This window comes from Apostichopus japonicus, chromosome 7 (genome assembly GCF_037975245.1).
Source record: "Apostichopus japonicus isolate 1M-3 chromosome 7, ASM3797524v1, whole genome shotgun sequence".
Lineage (NCBI taxonomy): Eukaryota > Metazoa > Echinodermata > Holothuroidea > Aspidochirotida > Stichopodidae > Apostichopus > Apostichopus japonicus.
The window spans coordinates 8,062,613-8,083,735 of NC_092567.1; the positions used below are offsets into that span (position 1 = coordinate 8,062,613).

General features: G+C 37.7%; 4 protein-coding genes across 6 annotated transcripts in view; 3 read left to right on the forward strand and 1 right to left on the reverse strand.

Moving 5' to 3' along the window:
• Positions 1 to 21,123, forward strand: part of LOC139970030 (uncharacterized) — a 407,172-nt gene that overhangs the window by 298,710 nt on the left and 87,339 nt on the right. The gene's annotated exons all lie outside the window — the stretch shown is intronic.
• Positions 1 to 21,123, reverse strand: part of LOC139970086 (uncharacterized) — a 343,535-nt gene that overhangs the window by 271,286 nt on the left and 51,126 nt on the right. The gene's annotated exons all lie outside the window — the stretch shown is intronic.
• LOC139970062 (uncharacterized) overlaps positions 1 to 21,123 on the forward strand; it is a 95,243-nt gene that overhangs the window by 11,337 nt on the left and 62,783 nt on the right. The gene's annotated exons all lie outside the window — the stretch shown is intronic.
• Positions 13,525 to 21,062, forward strand: LOC139970043 (uncharacterized). The gene is made up of 5 exons (XM_071975635.1): positions 13,525 to 14,027; positions 15,485 to 15,561; positions 16,346 to 16,496; positions 16,957 to 17,031; positions 18,318 to 21,062. Exons 1-5 carry the CDS (start codon positions 13,750 to 13,752, stop codon positions 19,912 to 19,914), a joined length of 2,178 nt encoding a protein of 725 aa, XP_071831736.1. The 5' UTR covers positions 13,525 to 13,749; the 3' UTR covers positions 19,915 to 21,062.

Here is a 21,123-nt window from a genome sequence, read left to right on the forward strand (position 1 = left end):
GCGAGATACAGTTTCTCAGCGTGGTAAGAAAAACGGTAAACATGACTAATTAAAAGTAAATTTTGAACGAAATTTTTCAATTTTTAGGTCATACACAATTACAGGAATATATGAATAGGCCCAGGTAAATTAAGAGTGTGACAGTCGGAAATTCCGACTGTCGCACTCAAATTTTCCAACTATCGTCAGTTTTACCAAGTTTGGGGGGGGGGGGGGGTGAGACACTCCCCTATCGACGTCCCTGCGTGCATATATAAATAATTTGTATATATCCCTGCACTACTTGCAATGCGCTAGTGTGCGCGGTCCTATCATGTTCGCCACTCATTGTAATCATGCAAATATCATGAACACGTGATCATATATTACTTTCCTGATTGGACGTGATTTCAGTGGAATAGAAAGACTTACATCAACGCGATCCCGTAGCAAAATTGAATAATATGATTGGATACTTCGGTCAGTGTAAACAAATATTGAGCGGTGCAACGGATTCTTTATATGATATGGAGTGATTTTTAGTCTAAACTCAGTCCAATACACTGAAAACAATTGCAATCGCCCTTCAAACTGAAACATTCAGTCTATCATGTTAAGAGAGTACATGCAATAATTTCCATCATTCGTTGCTCTACACATAGCCCGTTCACATTCCCGTTGCTAAGTAGAGAGGTTTAATTTGGGCAGTTGTATGAAGGAACTTAACGAATAAAAATAAAATAACGAATCACAGGTCCCTACGAGAGCCTACGTACCCCCCCCCCCCCCCCCTCTCTACCGTACATTATATAGATGATGTGTATTTTGTTTCGTAAGAAACCTATCAACAACTAGAAACCCTGTACTGGTACAAGAACCTTGAAAGTATATACAGTTAATATATTGTACTAATCAATGAAGGAATAAAGGAAGGTGAGGATAGTACAATCATCAACATTTAAAAAAAAAATATCATTGACTATGCCTTGAACAACAAAATCTACTTTTCTTCGAAGCGTATATTATTACAGCAAAACCAATTATAAAGTGATTAAACTCCGTAACAGTTGCTATGATACAATTATTCCGTCTGACGTCACTGTGTCTATACTTCTCTTTTACAAATTATTGTCTCTTTGTGGCAACAAATTCGCATGAGTGGTTTCAATTGTTCAAGTTTATAAAGTATTTTCTGCATACGAAACTTACCCGACTACTAAGTTTGTAAAAGTACCCTGTCTTCGCTATGCACTGCAATATGCTGGAAGCAAAATGTCTTTAATGTGAATACAGTTATTGTAAGATTAGTTTCTGCAAGCTTTAAATCCAGACCTACATAGCGAGGTCTTCTCAATTGCTGGTCATGTTCCCTGCACTGAACTACGTTGATCCACACTGATGTGCTATCACTCTTGTCATAGACTAGTCATTAATCGAATTTTACGAAGATTATTTTTGTATCAGGAACGTAAATTCATGGTGTGGGTAGGATAAGAAACGAAAGAAACACGAAATCTACGACAGTACTGCAATGGTCAATGGATCCCCACCACGGTTCTGGGATACAAACAAAGCCATTGCATTCGTCGTTCCCACGTGTATTTTTATGGAACTAGAAATCTAAGCAAGCAAGTAGTTGGGGAGAGACTAAATTAACGAAGTTTGTTTTTACATAATTGCCAGTAAACGGTTTAGTAAAGGTATTTTTTAAAAGCCATGATTGCCATCTCGTATTAGAAATTTAAGTTGAATGACTGTCACGCAAATTATATTTATTTATAGAATCTTTACACAGTCAAACCAAACGCTAAGAAAATGATCATTTTGTGTTTGCTATCAAGTGAATGTTCGAGGTCTACTTTTCTAAGTTTTAAAGCAGCTTTTAGCGTCCTTTTCTATAATGTTCTCAACCGCATTGACCCCACGATGCCATAACGGCATACATACCTAGCTTATCTGACCAAATCTAACTTCAAATGGTGGTATAATGTAGTATAATTTACAAATGTGAACGTTGTCTTTCTCGAAAATATTTTCCGTTAGGATCGAAATCAACCCCGCCATAATATGAATAATTAAATTCTGCGAACGTCATTGAATAATGAGGTAAATAATGTTTACTTTGCCGGCGTCGTAAGCAACCCAGAACATCAGAATGTACTACAACACTGTGCTCTATTTGTATATATTCTGTATGGCTGTGATAACGACTCAACTTTTTCGAATTACTGAATGAATCTATTTTAAGCAATGGCTCATTTTTAAACTTGTCAGCTATTCACTGATTTGTTGAATTCAAACTAGTGGATTTGTGGAACTGTATACGAATAATTTTAAATGAGGAATTTGTCAGAAGACACTCTTCTCATTATCTGCAGAAGTCCTTAATTACTCGCCAATTGATGCTCTTGGCAGGGAAAAACTTGGCTAATATCGTAGTTTGCTGTTTTGTGATGAATTTATGTAAAACCACTCGATGGACATGTCAATAGGGTGGGAAAACGGCGACAAAACGCAAAAAGGTGCTTTAAAAAGTTATAACAACCTGCAAGCAAAATACTGATTACAGTAGTATCCCACCCCGCTGAAGAAGGCTAAATGGGGTGGGGGCGGGGAATTCGAGAAACATCTTTTCTGTTGCTGAGATATAAATGTTTGAGTTTAGTCATAAAAAAGAAAAGTACTGGTTGTGCAATAACCTATCACGTCACAACATTATGCACCTTAAATTGTCTTTGTTTTCTGTTATAATTGAAAGCGGCTTACGTAACCTTTAGTAGGGTAAGGTGACCAGACCTCCCCGATTTTCGGGGACAGTCCCCGATTACAGTGTGCTGTCCCCGATGAACAAGTGTCCCCGAAAATGTCTCCGATTCGTCAAAATGTTCAGGAATTTCGAAAATATTCCACATTATCAGTAAAATAATTGTATAAAAAAAAAATTAGTCAAGTGTGCAGTCACAGAACGGAAGTTATAACCAGTATTTCAGGTGGGCCAGTGTAAAGTGGAAACACTGTTAAAATATGCTAGCTCGATCTAGCCTAGCACTCTTTCCACCGTATAATTGGCAACTACGGCGACACAACCACAATTATATTGTGAGCATAACCACTCACAAGCTCTCAAAGAATCACGTAAAGTAAGTGAATTTCATCTAAGAAAAAGCTACATTTTTGAAAATAAACTTGATGAAAACAGTGCTTCTAAGTATCCCCATTTTACATCTAAGACACCCCCTCCCCTTAGACCCCTCACCATATCAGTCACGCAATAAATGTCCCTGGTTCCAGTCAGCAAAATATGGTCACTTATAGTAGGGCCATATAATTTAGTAATTAACAAAAGTCGTACCTATCGACCAACTCTTTCAGCGTTCCATACGCATATGACTTGTGATAAATAACTGAATTATGAAACAGACACAGCAGACAGGCTGTTATGCGTATTATAGTGTAATAATGACTCAGATCGTGTCTCGAAAAGTTGGGGGTTCGTGGACAACTGTGACATCCACAGGGGGTTCGTGGGGGAATAAAGTTAGGGGAACCCTGGTTTAATGTTTAAGCAGGGGGTCCTTGGTATGTGCGATATAGTATGTGTATCTAGGGGTATCAATGTATTGCTGGCTGGAAGAGAGTTGGTTCTTGCTGCCGGGGTTTATGTTAACAGTCTGGTGGACATTTTTGTCTCTGAACTTATATACGGGGAAGTAACAAGAGACGGATATACCGTGGGCGGGGGTCAGCTCATTTTTGCAGCAGGGTAGAGAGCGATTCGACTTGTTATTGTTTTCTGATATGTGTCAATGCTATCAGATATGTCGTAATTGGTCAGATACTCGTGTATAGGCTTCTACACAGTTACGGGGTCGTTTATATTGCTATGCGAGGCGTTTTTATACATTAATTTGGTATACATTATGAACAAGTGTCCAGGCAGAATCCTTGCCGAAGTTTATAGCGTTTGTCAGAGGCAATGTTTTAGAGGTTATTTTTGGGCTTCTGCAAAAGACATATGGATCGGATTGATGCACTCTGCAGCTGCGCTGCGCACACTGCTTGTGCGGTTACAAGGCCGTTGCAGCGTAGGGTTCACGGGCTGACGCGGTCCATCGTTAGCCGCGCTGCGTTGCCTTTGACGAATTCATCATTTGCTGCGGTGCGTTGTCTATAGCGCAATGCCGACAGTTAAACGCGCTGCTAGGCAACTTGCGCATTACAGAATAGTTGTGCCGGGATAGGGTTAGCTTATGTACGTTGTCCGTGTGTCGTGTTTTAGTCGTTGGGGTATTCCTACTTATATATATTTATTTGTTTGTCACACTGGGAAAGATGTACTACAGGAACATTGTATATAAACAAGTATATATACTTATAAATCTCAGGATGCACTGTTAGTGTATTTTATTCAACGGTGTCCTCGATTCTATCCCTACCAACCCCCCCCCCACCCACACACACATTACTTACCAACCGACTACGCTACAACATAACTGGAACGGACAGCGTTATAATACATTCAATGAGTACTACAAGCGTTCAGTGTCACAAGGGGGCACGTCACGGGGTTGGAACGTTTTTTTTTTACGCGATTCCGCATTGAAATATTTGGTCAAGGTTAACGTATACGACGAAGGCTGAGTAATTGTCGGGTGGCTCGTAGACAAGTACAAAGGAGCTCTAGTACTTGATCCAAGCTAACACTTAGCTAGGCAAGGACTTCATAGTGCGATGACAGTATGTGCTTTAAGTTCTAAATATAACCGTTATAGTAGGTTCAATTTAGCGAGAATCTCATTGAACCGTACCCATATGCAAAGTACGTGTCATAACCAAAAAGCGTTACTTAAAAGAGGACGATTCTAAAAGGCGTTATAAAAGCTTTCACGTCATCAGTGTATACAGTATATAGTAACTGACGTTTCCCTACTAAAGTATATGTAGTATGACCTCTGCCTCGGTTGGATAATTATGAATAGATTTGTTATGTTACAACGTATACTTAAGAAAGACCCACATTTTAATGTTTTTTTATTGGAATAAAAGTAAACAGTATATAAATGTGATACAATTACTTAAATCAGAACGTATGGTACATCAGTTGTACGACAGGCTTAACACGGCGATCACGGTAATACATGAAATAGTGGATGTGTTTCTCAAAATAGCTTTGTACATCGGATTGATGTCTGCATAATTTGGATATATTGACTTGTCTTGTAATGAAATTCCGATACAGTCACATTGAACTTTGGTTATAAAAGACTTGATTTATTGCTACGGCATTGTATATTCATCACCTCTTCTACAAACAAACAGTTGGATATCGCCTCCCATTCCAGGACCCTTCGACAACGGAACCAATAAGGCAAGGATTGAATATAACAAAAAAGGATTCCCATATTATTGAAACTAAAGGTTCTTGAGTCAATGTTATTTACACCAGAACAAAGGTCATCCAATTAAACCATCATTAGGTAAGTAAATAAGGTTAAAAGATTGTACTAATAAATGGAGGAATTACGTGAGGTGGGTATAGTGCTAGACCTGGTGGCACAGAGGCAATTCACCACACTCCCTACAAACACACAAAGATAAACGCGCTTTTACTGTATGAAGACCCCATTTAGTGTTGTATCCGAGTTGTTCCATTTTGGGTGCATGTGTGTGTGTTGTATCTGCTGTTGATTTTGAACTATCCAATGTGGTGTGCTTTCTTCTTTGTTTAATAATTAATAAAATTTATAATCAATTAAGGAATTAAGAAAGATGAGTTAACATACCCGACACTCCGTACAGTAAATAGGTCACGTGTCACACGTCGGATGAGACAGCTATCTACAACTAGAAAACCTTTACTTGCACAAGTACCTCTAAAGTATATTAAGTCAACATATTGTCATTTCTTCCTCACAACTTCCCCATCGATATTGTTGCGTTACGTATTATGGGGATTAACATCCCCTCTCTCTTCTGTGTCAACTATGTTAACCTCTGTATTAAACTGTCTGTATTATATGCGTGTAACAGGAGATTTGGAAGCTTAATTCAAGACACTAGAGTATTGAGGTTAGCTGATGTTGGAAGCGACCACTACCTACTGTGTACCACTATTAAGTTAAAGATAAAGAAGGTAGTGGAGAGAACAGAAAACGTGCGTGCTAGATTTGATAGACAGGGTACGAAATAATGAAGTGAAGGCAACATTCATTACAGCGATGTGGAACATGTACTAGGTACTGGAAGATGAAGTAGAATGGTGCGAAAATATTGAAAACGAATAGAGAGAGTGTACATTGAGGCAGCTGGGCAGGTTCTAGGCAAAAAAAGGGAAGAGGAAGAGTAAAAAACCATGGATACGTGAAGAGACATGGAAAATTATTACACAAAGAACTGATTTAAATAGCAAAATTCTTTCAGTACAAGATCAGAGAGAATAAATAGAAGTTTAAAGACGACTATAAAGAGAAAGACAGAGAGGTGAAAAGGTTTATTAGAGCCGACAAGAGGCATTGGTGCGAAAGAATTGCAAAAGAAGCTGAAGCAGCTGCATCCAATCAGAATATGCAAACAATATACAGACTTACAAATACCCTTTGTAATGAAAGCCTAGAGAGTGTGTTTCCATTATGATTAAAGACGGACACCTAGTCAGCAGTATGGACGAATTAATGGAAAGATGGACAGAGAACTTCACTGATATTTTAAGCCTGAAAGGCTTTTCTTAGCCTTCAAAGAAGATCCTGCTAGGATCGAAACGTCAGGCTAACTTACTTTTACACATTTTCTTACACATGCTCTCTAGTGGATAAGCAGTTTTCTAACAGTTTATTTTATTTTTTGACACTGATATTTGAAATAGACCGGAACCAATGAATCCACTAAATGTAGACGATGAGGACAACTATCCACGATCCTCTATAAATATGATGGATGGATATGATGGATGGATATGATGGATGGATATGATGGATGGATAGGATGGATGGATACGATGGACGGGTATGATAGACAGGATGGATGGATAGGATGTATGGATTTGATTTATAGCATAGATGGATAGGATGCATTCATAGGATGGATAGATATGATGGATAGGATGGATGGATATGATGGATGGATATGATAGAGGGATAGGTTTTTTAGGATGCATCGATACGATGGAATGATAGGATGGATGGATAGGATTGATGGATATGATGGATAGATAGGATGAATGGATAGGATTTATAGGATGCATGGATACGAACACGTTTCGTAACAAGGTAACATGTGCACTAGGTAGCACAGTTATTACTGCAAAGCTATCGCACGTTCACTTGTAAATGTAGATGATGGTAAACTATTGATATATTAAGGCCTAATTTAGACGTGGAACTACCCATAAGGCTAATGTGGGTTCCCCCTCCCCCACCTAAGGTCCCATTTTGTGTATCTGTTTTGTACCTATTAGAGACTTGCACACACTCACCTGTCCGTGAAAAAAATGTTTTAATCAAATGGATTTACCAATACGATTAGAGAAAAGTTAAGCTACTATCTGAATCTCGCATGCAGTATCAAATAACCGCCGCAGTGTGTCGTCCACGTGTTATGTCAGCGCCGACCATGCACTCCGTATTGTACGGCTAAGGAGTAGTCTACGTTATACAGCCGCCGCGCATTTTCACCTTTTGGACTCGTTGTTCTACGTGTAACAGCTTTGCAGCAATTACTGTGCCACCTGTAACACATGTTACCGTGATGCGAATACAGCGCAGTTGTTACTTATGATAGATATGATGGATAGGATGGATGGATATGATGGCAGGAATAGATAGATAGATTGAATGGGTGGATTGGATGGATATGATGGATGGATAGGATGGATGGATATGATAGATAGGATGGATGGATAGGGTGGATGGATAGGATGGATGGATATGATTGCAGGAATAGATAGATAGATTGGATGGATGGATTGGATGGATATGATGAATGGATTGGATGGATGCAAGGGCGTAGGAACCGGGGGGCTGGGGGGCGCCAGCCCCCCAGTGAAAAATGTGGAGGGGCGGAAGTATCATTCCGCCCCCCCCCCCCCGCTTCGCAAGTCAGAAAACCCCTTTTTCATTTCCAAATGAGAAAAAAATCTCATTTGGAGCACCAACTTGCATCTAAGGCCAGGTGAAAATGCAAAATTATATACAAAATGGAGTGGGTGGGTTGAAGTGTGCTATATTGCACCAACTTGCATCTGAGGCCACCTGGAAATTCAAAAAAAAATCCAAAGGGGAGGGGGACACCCCCTCCCCTTAGACCCCTCCCCAGGCCGGCCATCACTCTTCAGCCCCCCTACTCGAAAGTACCTTCCAACGCCACTGGATGGATGGATATGATAGATAGGATGGATGGATAGGGTGGATGGATATGATGGCAGGAATAGATAGATAGATGGATGGATTGGATGGATATGATAGATGGATAGGATGGATGGATATGATAGATGGATAGGATGGATGTATAAGATGGATGGATATGATGGCAGGAATAGATAGATATATTGGATGGATTGGATGGATAGGATGGATGGATAGGATGGATATGATATATAGGATGGATGGATAGGATGGATGGATAGGATGAATGGATATGATGGCAGGAATAGATGGATAGATTGGATGGATTGATTGGATGGATGGATAGGATTTGTACGATGCATGGATACGATAGAATGATAAGATGGATAGATAGGATTGATATGATGGATAGATATATTGGACGGATAGGATAGACGGATCGGATGGATGGATACGAAGGATGGATATGATAGATAGGATGGATGTATAGGATGTATATAAAATATTATATAATACTTACAATAACACACTATAAATTAAGCTGATGTAGAAATACTTTCAAGAATTTGTGGACGTCGATGTTACGGTAGTTAATGTTTCCCTAAACAATATCATTATTTATTATTCACATTAGACTAAAAATGTATTATTTCACTTTGAATCGTGAACCTTTCTGTAAAGACAATACCTCTGGTCCTGTCAAGGGTGTATACTATCAATGTCATTCTCGCTCTCTCCACAATTATCTAACTAGTTCACGTGGCATTTGTTTACCTTTTAAATTCTATAAGGTTACATCCAGGACTAAGGCTTCACTGTGTAATTCGTGGATGAGTGGGGGGGGGGGAGGGGTTGGTTGTGATTCAGAGCTAATTTAATACAAAAGAAATGATAGTTACCGTATATAATATCAATACCTTATACTAGGCATAGTCAATTACGACGATACGTGAGGTTGATTTGTGTTTCCTATAAAGCATGTATCCCCAAACTTCAAAGCGTACCTCTATTTAAGGTGAAATAAAAGAAATATTCCAACAGGTACACAAAAATAACTTTGAAACTTTGCATATAACAAGGAACCTAGCTTATTATGTGATATGTTATTCCTCGTAATAGTGAATATCGTTTTCTTTGATGTCATCGTTTTGGTGTACATATGTAATGAAAGTACACAACGTGTGATGTGTGTACTATAAAGTTTTATATAAGTTTACTTTCGATTTGCAAATTACACGTGTAATATTGTGCTGTTTATAACACACCAGTCAGGAACAAATCAGTCAAAGTACTATCTACCAAATCTCACAACTGAATGAAAAATTATAACAACATTTCTAGATGATTGTCTCATTTTACCTGGGGCGATGAATACCAGGGCAGCTTTGTTTAAATAACCGATTTAGAAATAACACCTTAATACCATTGTTGCTTCCTACCGCCATACATCATTGACTAAGATAGATTGCACACACTATAAAGGAATTGGTCGTGGTTAGGTGGGTTGCATGAATTTGTGCGGTTCTCCAGTGTTAAAAGAATAATATGAACTAAAAGAGGAAGTTCAAATGACTATGACGATTGGATTTAAGCAGTATAAGTTTTTAAGGACAAATTTAATGTTACATTTCTGAAAACCAATATTTTTACCGTTGGCTGTTATTCAAGCTATGTATAAATTAAACAAAACTATGCACTGAATTGCAAAAACAGATGTACATTAGTTAAGACGTTGGTAATAGCATCGCTTCCATTAATATACATCAAGCTAGCAAGACATGCCATCCATACATATTCCTATATTTTACTGTATACCATGGACCTGCCCAGCGATCGCTCCCCCCCCCCCCCCCCACCCTTGAGTACCACGGAAAAATTAATTTAATTGAAAACAGGAAGTATCACTAAAGCACTCTTTTCAGGTTGAATAAAGCTAAGCGAGCCTCCTCAATCTTTCCTCTGAAAGTTCGTCTGCCACGTATGGAGGCTCAACAAGGACATAGGAAGGGGAAAAAGATGTTCTCAAATCTCTAACTTTTGAAAAATATTTACTTTTATCTTTATATTTTGACTTTTAATCTCAACATTTTGACTTTCAAATTCAAAATGTTGACATTTTGTTTGTGACTTTTGAATTCATAATTTTAAGATAAAAGGTTAAGAATTGAGAACCTAAAGGTAAAAATTTTGATATAAAAATTCAAAATTGTGTGATTTAAATGGGGACACTTTTTTTTCTCACCTTGGTTCCTACTAAGACAGTGTATATACGTAATACAATACTCTCATGTTTGCTCATTTCCTGCAACGTGGGAGTCATTTTGGGCAATCATTTGTTTGTACCTCATAGCGCTTAGAAGTTTTATAATGTTCCCTTTGTGAGAAGTGCCCCTTTTAAAATTCTGGCCCCTTCATATTTCCAATTTCTGCTGTACACATAACTGCTTAAGTGTGGTATATATATATATATATATATATATATATATATATATATGTATATATATTACTGTAGAGGTTAGGATTCCGATTACCCTAGGAACCCTTTTTAACTGGTAGAAATTTTGAATAGAGCACTTTTACCGTTCTTCGTCGGTCTATGGACGTAATATGTGATTCGTGTTAGTTGTGAATCTACTCTAATCATCGATCTACTAATTAACATGAATGAAAATCGTAGGAGATATATGTCCTGTGTAAACGTTTAAAAAAAACTATGATGACTTAATACTGCCATTATACGTTGATGTTGTCTTCGCTAAACACAACCAACGTACGTACCATTGACGTTACAAACAGTAGTTTGCCATGCTAACATTTGATTTGTTGCAACTTTTCTACATTCTGCCAGTCTTGGCACCCTTACACATTGTATAATAAGTTAGGTTTGGCTAGATTTGGGCGACATCAGCAATTGCCGTGCAGTAATTAGGAATTAGGAATCATTCAAATAAAGAAAATATCGTAACACTTATTTCAGTTGAAAACATTCGGATTCTTATTTGTACATGTTTACTTAATAGCATAAATTGGAAGATTGTTTGTATCTGTTGTCTTGTTTTTTTTCATTAGCCGTCTATTGTTCACTCCAAAATATATGTTCCCTCTCCAATATAGTCATATTTTTTTCGGATCGTTTGCACACGTGAAGTTTGTTTCCATAATGTCCAGCATAAAAATGTCGTGCTTGCAAGGACCAGTTTCATTTGTATCCAGATACTGCCTTGGTTTGATTGGATGTATGTGTTGCAACGCCTAGAAACTTTTCTCTTTCACTTTAGCGCTATACTCAGAAAAGACAGAAAAAAGATTGGGTAAGGTTGTTACTTCAAATCGATTCCAACTTTCTTGTATATAATTTAATATGACACTTGTAGGTGTGGGAGGAGGCAGGGTGGTAGCGCAGTCTTGAATTCTTGCAAGTTTCATAATATGTTGTATGTGCGCTATATAAAATAGACAACGTGTCGCACTAGTGTACTATGAGTTATTCTCTGAATATATTGATAAATACCTGGGATATATGGCAGGGATACCTCGGATCAAACACCTCGTAACAATAAGTAACAATGGGCATTTTATGGATATTCCCCCAACAAATTAGGATAGGGTTTGCTCCGCTTTGCTGGTTTTACTTTTCACAATTAAGTTCCGCCGAAGTTCTACCTTGTTGGCAGGTTATACGCATGGACCACTATAGACATCCACGAAAAATCCCCGTATGAAACACACACATGCCACAGTAGGCCTACTGTATGCTATGTGATACGTTAAAGAACTTATTGGTGTGTGTTATGGAAATCCAGCTGTGAAGTTCATATATTTTAATTATTTTACTACGTGTTAGAGAAAAGCAAATGGAGTATGTGAAAAAGTGCGTGGTCACTGGTGAACAAACAACTGCCTTTGGTATTTCTTTCTACTAAGGCTAGCGAGGCTTAACAAAGATCAACGTTACGATTGACTAGTTCTTGCATAGTTTCAATCAGTCCTCACCATTATCAAATGATAAAGGTGAATTGGTAATTTAAGTATTAAACTGTTTGTTGTGTTGTCAAATAAATCATTGCATCACTGTTGGAGGTCGCACGTGATGCATTTAATGACATGTATATCTAATCTTATGAAACCGTTCCATAATCGTAATTCTCAGGAGTATTCGACGAGATATTAACTTGCCCTTAGCAACAAAAGGTAGATTCCATATGCGTCATAAAACTGAGCAATACAAGACGTCAATTGTTACACGCCATTGCATAGCAATACTAATTTGCTATGGTAGCTATAAGATCATGACCTCAGTTGTTGTGGAATCATATACATGCAAGGCGAACCACTAGAGTTGAGTGTCGAAAGGGACAAGGGGTCACAATGGTTGGTATACGTTGTTATGCGCGATTCCGCATTGACATATACGATCGAGGTTAATGTACACGCCGATTGTTGAGTAATTGTCGTGTGCCTCGTCGACAAGCGGTAAGATTATTTTTGGGGTACAAACTAGAAACTAGAACTTGATCCAAGTTAGAACTTAGCTAGGCAAGGACTTCACAGTAGGGTGACATGTGAATATCTTCTTAATAGAAAACGCTATAGTAAATTTGATTTAGCGAGAATTTCATTTGAACAGTTCCCATATTCAAAGTGCGTGTCGTAACCAATGAACGTTACTTAAAACAGGCGCATTCGTAAAAACCTTTACAAAGGCTTTCACACCATCAGTGTATTAATTTAGTAACTGGTGTTTCCCTGCTATTGTTTATGTAGTATGACCTCTGCCTCGGTTGGATTCATATGAATAGATGTGTTATGTTACTGCGTTACCTGCAGAAATGACTCATATTTTAGTAAAGCTTTCAAATACAGGTAAACAATAGAAAATGTGATAGAATTGCTCAAATCAGAACGTATGGCACATCAGTTGTACGACAGGTGTTAACACGGCGATCACGGTTATACACGAAGTAGTGGATGTGTTCCTCCAAAAACCTTGTATATCGGGTTGATGTCTTCACACTTTGGATATGTTGACTGTGTTTGTAATGGAATTCCGATGTTGTCACATTGACCTTAGATTTAGAAAGGCTTGATCTACTGCTATGGCATTGTATGTTCATCAACACTTCCTCAACCAAACAGTTGAACATCACCTCCCATTCCAGGACCATTCGATACTAGAACCAATTATCAAGGATTTAAAGGCCAGATATCGTGATTTTTGGTGGGAGGCGTACAATTAATTCACTGCCCATGCGCGGTTATTGGACTACCAAGCTCGGAAAACCGTTGCCGAAAAGTTTCAATAGCCGATATGCGTACGATATTGTACACACTGTAGTGTATATACGCTGTGTGTACAACTATATATGGTGTACCCATCTCAGCACCACTAGACTTGTATATGCACTGACAGGCTGCACTGTCCGTTATAGCTATGGAGAGTGTTGGAGCGGGTGCACCTCCTCCTAAAAGACCAAGAGGAAGACCTCCGCGTGGTAATCCTCCAGCGAAACGAGCTTATAGTCTCGATCGGGCCAAACGTGAGGGGACAAGAGTGTATCTTTTAGATTCTTTTCCTTCTTGGGTACAACAAAAGAAAGAATTTGAAACTTCATCTGGAGATGGTGAAGCTGGAAAGAAGTCGTCGCATGCGGAGTTTGCAAATCACCTACTGAAACATCACAGCGACAGACTGTGTCGTTTATGTAAAAGGTAAGATTTCTTGATTCACACATTACCAAATGATTAGGCAAGTGCATTACTGCAAAATTAAATAAAAAAAGTAAGCAGTTGTCCATGAATGATTGGGAGTACATCACAGTAAAGAAAGGTTTGGGTTTGGCCTAGCTTCTGTGACTATAGGTTAGGGCCCATAGGCTTACCTAGCTTTATGATGGATTATAGGCTATACTAGGCCCCAAACAACTGCGAAGCTATATATGCTAAGTGTGAATATGTATTCAAGAACCTGCAGGCAAGATGTGTATCTAGGTAATTGTTGTGATATAAATTTTCAGGGAATAAATCCTTCTCTATTCAAATATTTAAATTGAATTACACTTGAATTGATACACGGAACCGCGAATATGTTCAGATACAGCTCGAATGAGCATAATTAATCTGGATGTATACTCGAAAGTAAACCTGTACTGTACTTGAAGAACCAAATTTGAAGGTCTAGGCAAATACTAAGAGACACAGTATAGTGCTGGGTATACTGTACATTATGTTAGCGGCTACACCAAGCCGAGGTAAAATGCTTTAATGAGTAGGCCTATTCATTATTGGTTGCAGTTTACCAATTCCACCCTGCACCACCAGAACAATCACAAAATATTTAATCCAATTAACGCACAACTTCTCACTCAGTACTGTTATAAAAAAAAAATCACCAAGTTTAGCAAAGACATTCAAATTTAGAGAAAAATGGGGAAAATAAAATACTAAGGCCGGTAAGAGCTAGATGTCCATTATCACTTATCCAAACCCTAAACACTAATCTAGGCCCATATTCCAAAGAGAACCTAATTACAATGCTTTTTATTTTACTCTGAACATGATAGAATCTTCGCAATACCTATTCTGTGACATGTAGACTGAGAACACTGTGTGGGTGGTAAATGGGTTATAATTATTTTGTGATTTTAGAGGATGTGTATGATTCTGTTTTAAGATTGTCCATCATTGATTAATTATTAATATCGGCATTGTGAGCTCGCTACCTAAATTTCCAGACAAATATTGCAATTATTGGACTTTCACAGTTTTACACACCATGTACTAAATTGAGTTCATTAATCCTTGGCAAACAGGAATTTTGACAATGGTGCAGCCACATTTTAAGTCTTCTTTGAGCTGCAGTCTAGTCTGCAAATACTCAATAAAGTAGATTAATATTTCAATATGGCTATACACACAAATGATCCTACAAAGATTTGAAAATTCTTTTGGACTTTAAAAAACTAGTTACACATCAACAATTTTGTTTGTGAATGCCTATAGCTGGCTACTTAAGATAAAAGCTGTTGTACATGCAGCTATTGCAGTATGTATTACAGCCTATATTCGTATAGGTAGCTCGTTTTTCTTTACCTTCGCATGTTATAAACCATGCTTTGAACTAGCTGTGAATCATCTTGTGAAATAATTATACTTTATCTGTTTTTTAGATCATACCAAATTTCAGTGGAGACTCAAACAAACAAAGATGATACACTACCAGATACAAGCACAATTGGATCTGCAGGTAGTTACATTTTTGATAATAGTCATGTTGAATATGAGATGCACGTAATGAGACTTGCAATATATTTGGTCTCCAACAAGTTTGGCAGTTTCAATGTATAAATTATTGAGGGAAAAGTAATTGCATGTTCAACTCCATGGTCAAATGTACCCTTATGGATACTAATACCAAATAATTTCTGTAAAATACGATAAGTGCTGCATTGAGGAAGAACTAAAAGTAAAATACATTCATCCTGCTCCTGCTCAACATGAAAACATTTACATAAAATATAACTTTACAACTTTAATGCCAATGTTCCAGGTGTATGATTTGTACTATGTGGAAGCGTGTATTGCCGGCAGACAAATTCTATTACTAATGTTGCATTTTCAGAAGTCTCTGTTAAGTGTATTTTATATACTATAGATACAAATGTATTCACAAAGTATATGTATATGAATTACATAAGCTTATGTTGGAATTTTTGAAAACTGGAGCAATAGTATGTATGTTGGTGCATGCATGTATGAGCAAAAGGATCGAATGACAGAATAATTAAGGTAACAGTCAACAGTATCCTATACGTTCAAGGTCAAACAAACTACTTGTGTAAGGTTTTTTATCCCAGTAGTATGTATTTGTATGATCACTGGTTTTGCTAACATTCTTTCTTTTTCAAGAGCCCTTTGGTGCCCTTAAGTGTTTCTCTTTTTCTACTGTGCAGCAATTGTTGTGTTATTTCTCTAAGAACAAATGACCAATTAGTTATAAGTGAATTTGTTTTTTTGAACTGTCTATACAGGGAATGATGATAGGAAGAGAATGTCTTCAACCCCACATACATCAAAAGCCAGAAGACAACTTGTGGAAGACTACATGCCATCTCCTATTGTGCAACATCTTGCTGGACCCTCAAATCAACATGAAGACATCATGGATGGGTGTACTGAAGAGTAAGTTAGTCTCTGGTCTACACTGTCTAGCCTGTAGCATATATCCTTATAAGTAAAGTCAAACCATGTGAGAAAATGAATACTTAGTTTAGAGTACATGGAGCCCTTAGAACTTGATTTAAAAAATGTCTAAACTTTCAAAAATCTTTCAAATTGCTTGACTTATTGTTTGGCTCTTTAAGAATTAAGTTCTACAGGAAGTCATGGATGTTGACAATTTTAAATCTTAGTCTAAGAATCTGTTACAGTTTTGCAGCACCAATGTTCTAGCTAGTAGGATAGGTATCAAAGATGGAATCCCTTCCTCTTGTACAGTACTTCATGTGGGATGAGGGATGAATTAATTGTTGTCCACTCCCTAACCAGAAGATTGCCCCACTTGACCAACTGAAAAGTGAAAACCTCAAGTACCTATACAGTAGGATAATTTTTCCATAAATTTTTATTCTTTATTTTGCAGATCAGACCTAAGTGACCTAGAAATAGACGATGCTTTGGACAGTTACAGAGGTGATGATGCAACTTTTGGAAAGAGGTATGTGAAGAAAGCATATCATAATTTGACTCGCGTGTTATGTATTAGCATGCTTTGTTAAATATTAATCCAGTAGCCTTAAAAATATTATGCCATCTTGTTCTCTAACAATACTTAAAATAAAAATAAAAATAAAATATATGCAACTTCACTGGAAAACATATCTGAGAGAAGACAATTCAAGTTTAATTTCAATGAAGTGTTTAATGTGCAGCTACCCCCACCCCCCCCCCCAATATTGTATATTGAAGAAAAGGACAGTAAAACAACCATATCAACAAGGTCAATTGTTTAGTAAAAACAATATTGTGATAGGGATAAACATACAACTTGTGCAGAGTAGTTGTTGCAGTTTTCAGCTTCTTTCATTTCTGCACTTCAACCATTTCTGCACTTCAACCACAGGAAGGGTAGCATAAAAAAAAATTTGGAGAACCCACACTGGGATTAGTTACAGCTGACTGATTCTTTACAATGAGCTTACTGTAATGAGTATCTTACACCAATCAAGCTATTGACCACAAATCACTATTCTCAGGATGAAGTAATTCCTTCCTGTTGATCGAACCCACAATAGACTTGAAACTCTTAACACCTAGCTGTGTGTAAACATGGTAAGATGGGTCTGAAGCTGGTATTACATGAGAAAATAAATACTTTGGCAATTAAATGTATCTTCCTGAGAAAGACTGTCTGAGGAAATCCTCTCCTACCAGTGGTGAAAAGTAAACAAGAGGACAATAGCACAGAGTTGTATATCTTATTGCCAGCGAACACTGATTTCAATTGAACAAATTTATCATTGACTGCACAATCTGATAATCAGTGCACTTGGTTTGATGGGTGGGGGGGCGGACTTCTCCCCCACAATACATTTGTGCCCCCTAAAATAAAGTGGATTGGGGAGCATATGAAGTATTTCGAGACTGAAATTTGTAAGGTTGTTGAGTATTAATGCACATGCATATCTTTGTCATTCATCACGGATATACAGACAAATGTCTGTGCCCTACCAGTTCCCCCCTCCCCCCCCTCACTTCTCCAAGTGGAAAATCATTGCTACATATGCCACTGCTGGCAATGTGTTCTTTGAAGTTAACATGTCATACTATGCATTTTTTTGGAACCAAATTGTGACCAAAACATGCATGTAATAGAAATCTGACCATACAGCTTCAAAACCATTTTTGAGATTTATGAGAGAATTGATAGAAATGTTTATTGTTTTTCACTATGGTTATTGGTTCCTTCCATCAAACTCTTCCTGTGAACTTATATTTCCACAGACCAGATGATGAAGAAACAGCAGAGTCAGAGGTTTTCCATTTTGATACCGGGTCATGTGACCAAATGCTGGAAGACGAGTCAGTTGATCCACATTCAGGAGAAGCCTCGTCTGGTGAAATTGACGATGCAAAGTGCATTGTATCTCTTAGAGAGATAACAAAATTATTGCAAAATGTTTATGGTGCAAATTGTTCAAAATGCAGTGACAAACTTATTTACAGCACCAATCCCATAGGTACTGCAGTTATTTTTAAGTGGAGCTGTAGTAATGGCCATGTAGGTGTGTGGCATTCACAGCCACGCTTTTCAAATATGTTTTCAGGTAACATTCAGTTCCCTTCAGCTGTTGTTTTATCTGGAAATAATTTTTCAAAGATGGCTCTCTTTTTCAAATTTTGTAAAATTCATTTTGTTAGTTCCACTACTTTTTTTCGAGTCCAAAGACTATATGTTTCACCGTCTGTAAAAGACGAATGGCGGACTCACCAGAGCAGCTTATTTGAATCTCTGAAGGAGCAGCAATTGTGTGTTGCAGGTGATGGGAGAACAGATTCTCCAGGGCATTGTGCCCAATATTGTACTTACAGTTTCATGGACACCAGTGGTTCAAAAATTCTGCATGTAGATGTTGTTGATGTTCGTGAAACCGGGGGTAAGAGCACAAACATGGAAAGGCTAGCATTTGAAAGAGGGCTAGATTACTTAATGGCAAATGTTAATGTTACTGAGGTTGTAACAGATGCCCATGTCCAGACAACAGCACTCATCAAAAATTGTGAGAAATATGAAAATGTAGAGCACAGCATTGATGTATGGCATGGTGCCAAAAATTTTGTTAAGAAGGTCATTGCACTTTCTCAAATGAAGGGTAATGAAGACCTACGTTTATGGATACCAGCCATTCGTAATCATTTCTGGCATTGCTCAAGGGAATGTGCTGGTGATGTGTTAAAACTGAAGGCATTGTGGTGGTCAATGCTACATCATATAGTCAATGAGCATGACTGGGTTCTCTCCATAGATGGATCCATTGGTAAGTGCCAGCATGGGGAACTAGATCCATCGGAGAGGAATAAACCATGGCTCAAGAAAGATTCTCCACCTCATGCTGCTCTCAGAAAAGCCATGACAAACAAACGATTCTTGAATATGTTACCATATTACAAGAACTTTAAGCATACTGGTAATCTTGAATCGTTTCATAACCATATGTTGATGTATGCTAGTAAACGATGTTCATATTCATTTGAAGGTTATGTAACAAGAATGCTGTTGTCTGCTATTGACCACAATTATCATTCAGACAGAGAATATGCAGCTCCTAAGGATGTAGTGTCAGGTTACCGGCAGAAATATAGTAAGAGGACAAGAAAGTGGGCACCTGAACGGTTGAAGGTAGCCAAGGATTATGGTTACATCCCCCAACTCATGAGAAGAATATTTTCCATGAGAGCCACAACACCAGGGCATCTTTCACAACATGTCTCTTTAGCATCAAATAATCCGCTCCTTCTGCAGTCAAATATAGCGAATGTTCCAAAGCCCAGTATTACTCAATTACTTCAGGAGCACAAGTCACGGTTTGAAAAAAATTAAACAACTATTGTCAGTGTCTTTCCCCCATCATTGTGTAAGCTGCATATTCTCTGTACGATATATTGTTTTGTAATAACCATTCATTGTGATTCTCTAATGCACTCATTCATGGTTTACATGGAATTAATATATTCTACATGGGTTGAACATAATTGCAGTACTTGTGTATTGTAAACCTACTGTAGAAGTCAATAACACTGGCATATGGGTAATGTATTTTATTTGTGCATTGTATATTCCACCTGAAGTAATTTTTAAAGGAGCTTTTAGAATGACTGTCATCATGTTAAATATTTTGATATTTGAGCCAAACTGAAAACATCTTTCTATAGCCTTCTTGACCTTGGAATTTTCATTCAATATTGTCAATATAATTTGTGATAAACTTCTGCCTGATTGTTTGGCATCACTTCGATATCCCATTATGGTTTGAACTGTATTTTTTTCTTTTGATTTAAACATTGAATTTGGAAAATGTTTTCTTACTTTTTATCTTAGCAACAGCAACTTTCTTGAATTAAAGCACATTGTCTATGTTGTTTCTATGTCACACCTTGTGGAGTCATCTGTGGGCAAACTTTTTGTTCTATGAGTGTTTGTATCATTTCGAAACTTTGAGGCCCAGTCTGGCTTAATCTAGAGGCTAAATATTTAAATTAGCACAAAATTTGTTCTAACTATCATCAGGCTGACATTAGTTGAAATTAGAATGAACACAACATTAGTCAAACTGGAGGTCAATGTTTGAGGCCAGCTCTGGGCTTATGTTATGTTCCATGGGCTCACACAAGCCCAGTCAAATGTAGATGAGGCTATATATTTTTTTAGTATGAATAGGCCTTTCAAAATTTCCTAACCTTTGTATCCAGAGCTATGGCAGTGTAACATAGTATTGATGAGTCATTCATGATCATTTTGTTTTATAACATTGTAGCAATGCTTCACGTCACAGTTGTTGCAGAGTAATACAGATTCATAAATGTATGTAATAGTAAACATCTGTCTCAAGTTATCATTCTTCGTTATTGACTCTTGTAGCTATCACTCAGATAATGCTAGAAAGATCTGAGATTTTGCTATTTAATAGAGGGGGTTTTAGTTGGTTGGGTAGTTTTTGCGAGGGATTTAAAATGACATTGTTGATGCCAATGCACCACCCTAAGGTCCCCCTGCCCCCCCCCCCCACTTTGAGAATATGAATAACTATGA

Bases quoted from the DNA above. Each gene is read 5' to 3' on its own strand.
- LOC139970043 (XM_071975635.1), top strand. From the start codon at position 13,750: ATGGAGAGTGTTGGAGCGGGTGCACCTCCTCCTAAAAGACCAAGAGGA. The intron at 14,028-15,484 runs GTAAGATTTCTT...TCTGTTTTTTAG, and splicing joins CTGTGTCGTTTATGTAAAAG to ATCATACCAAATTTCAGTGG. The intron at 15,562-16,345 runs GTAGTTACATTT...CTGTCTATACAG, and splicing joins AAGCACAATTGGATCTGCAG to GGAATGATGATAGGAAGAGA.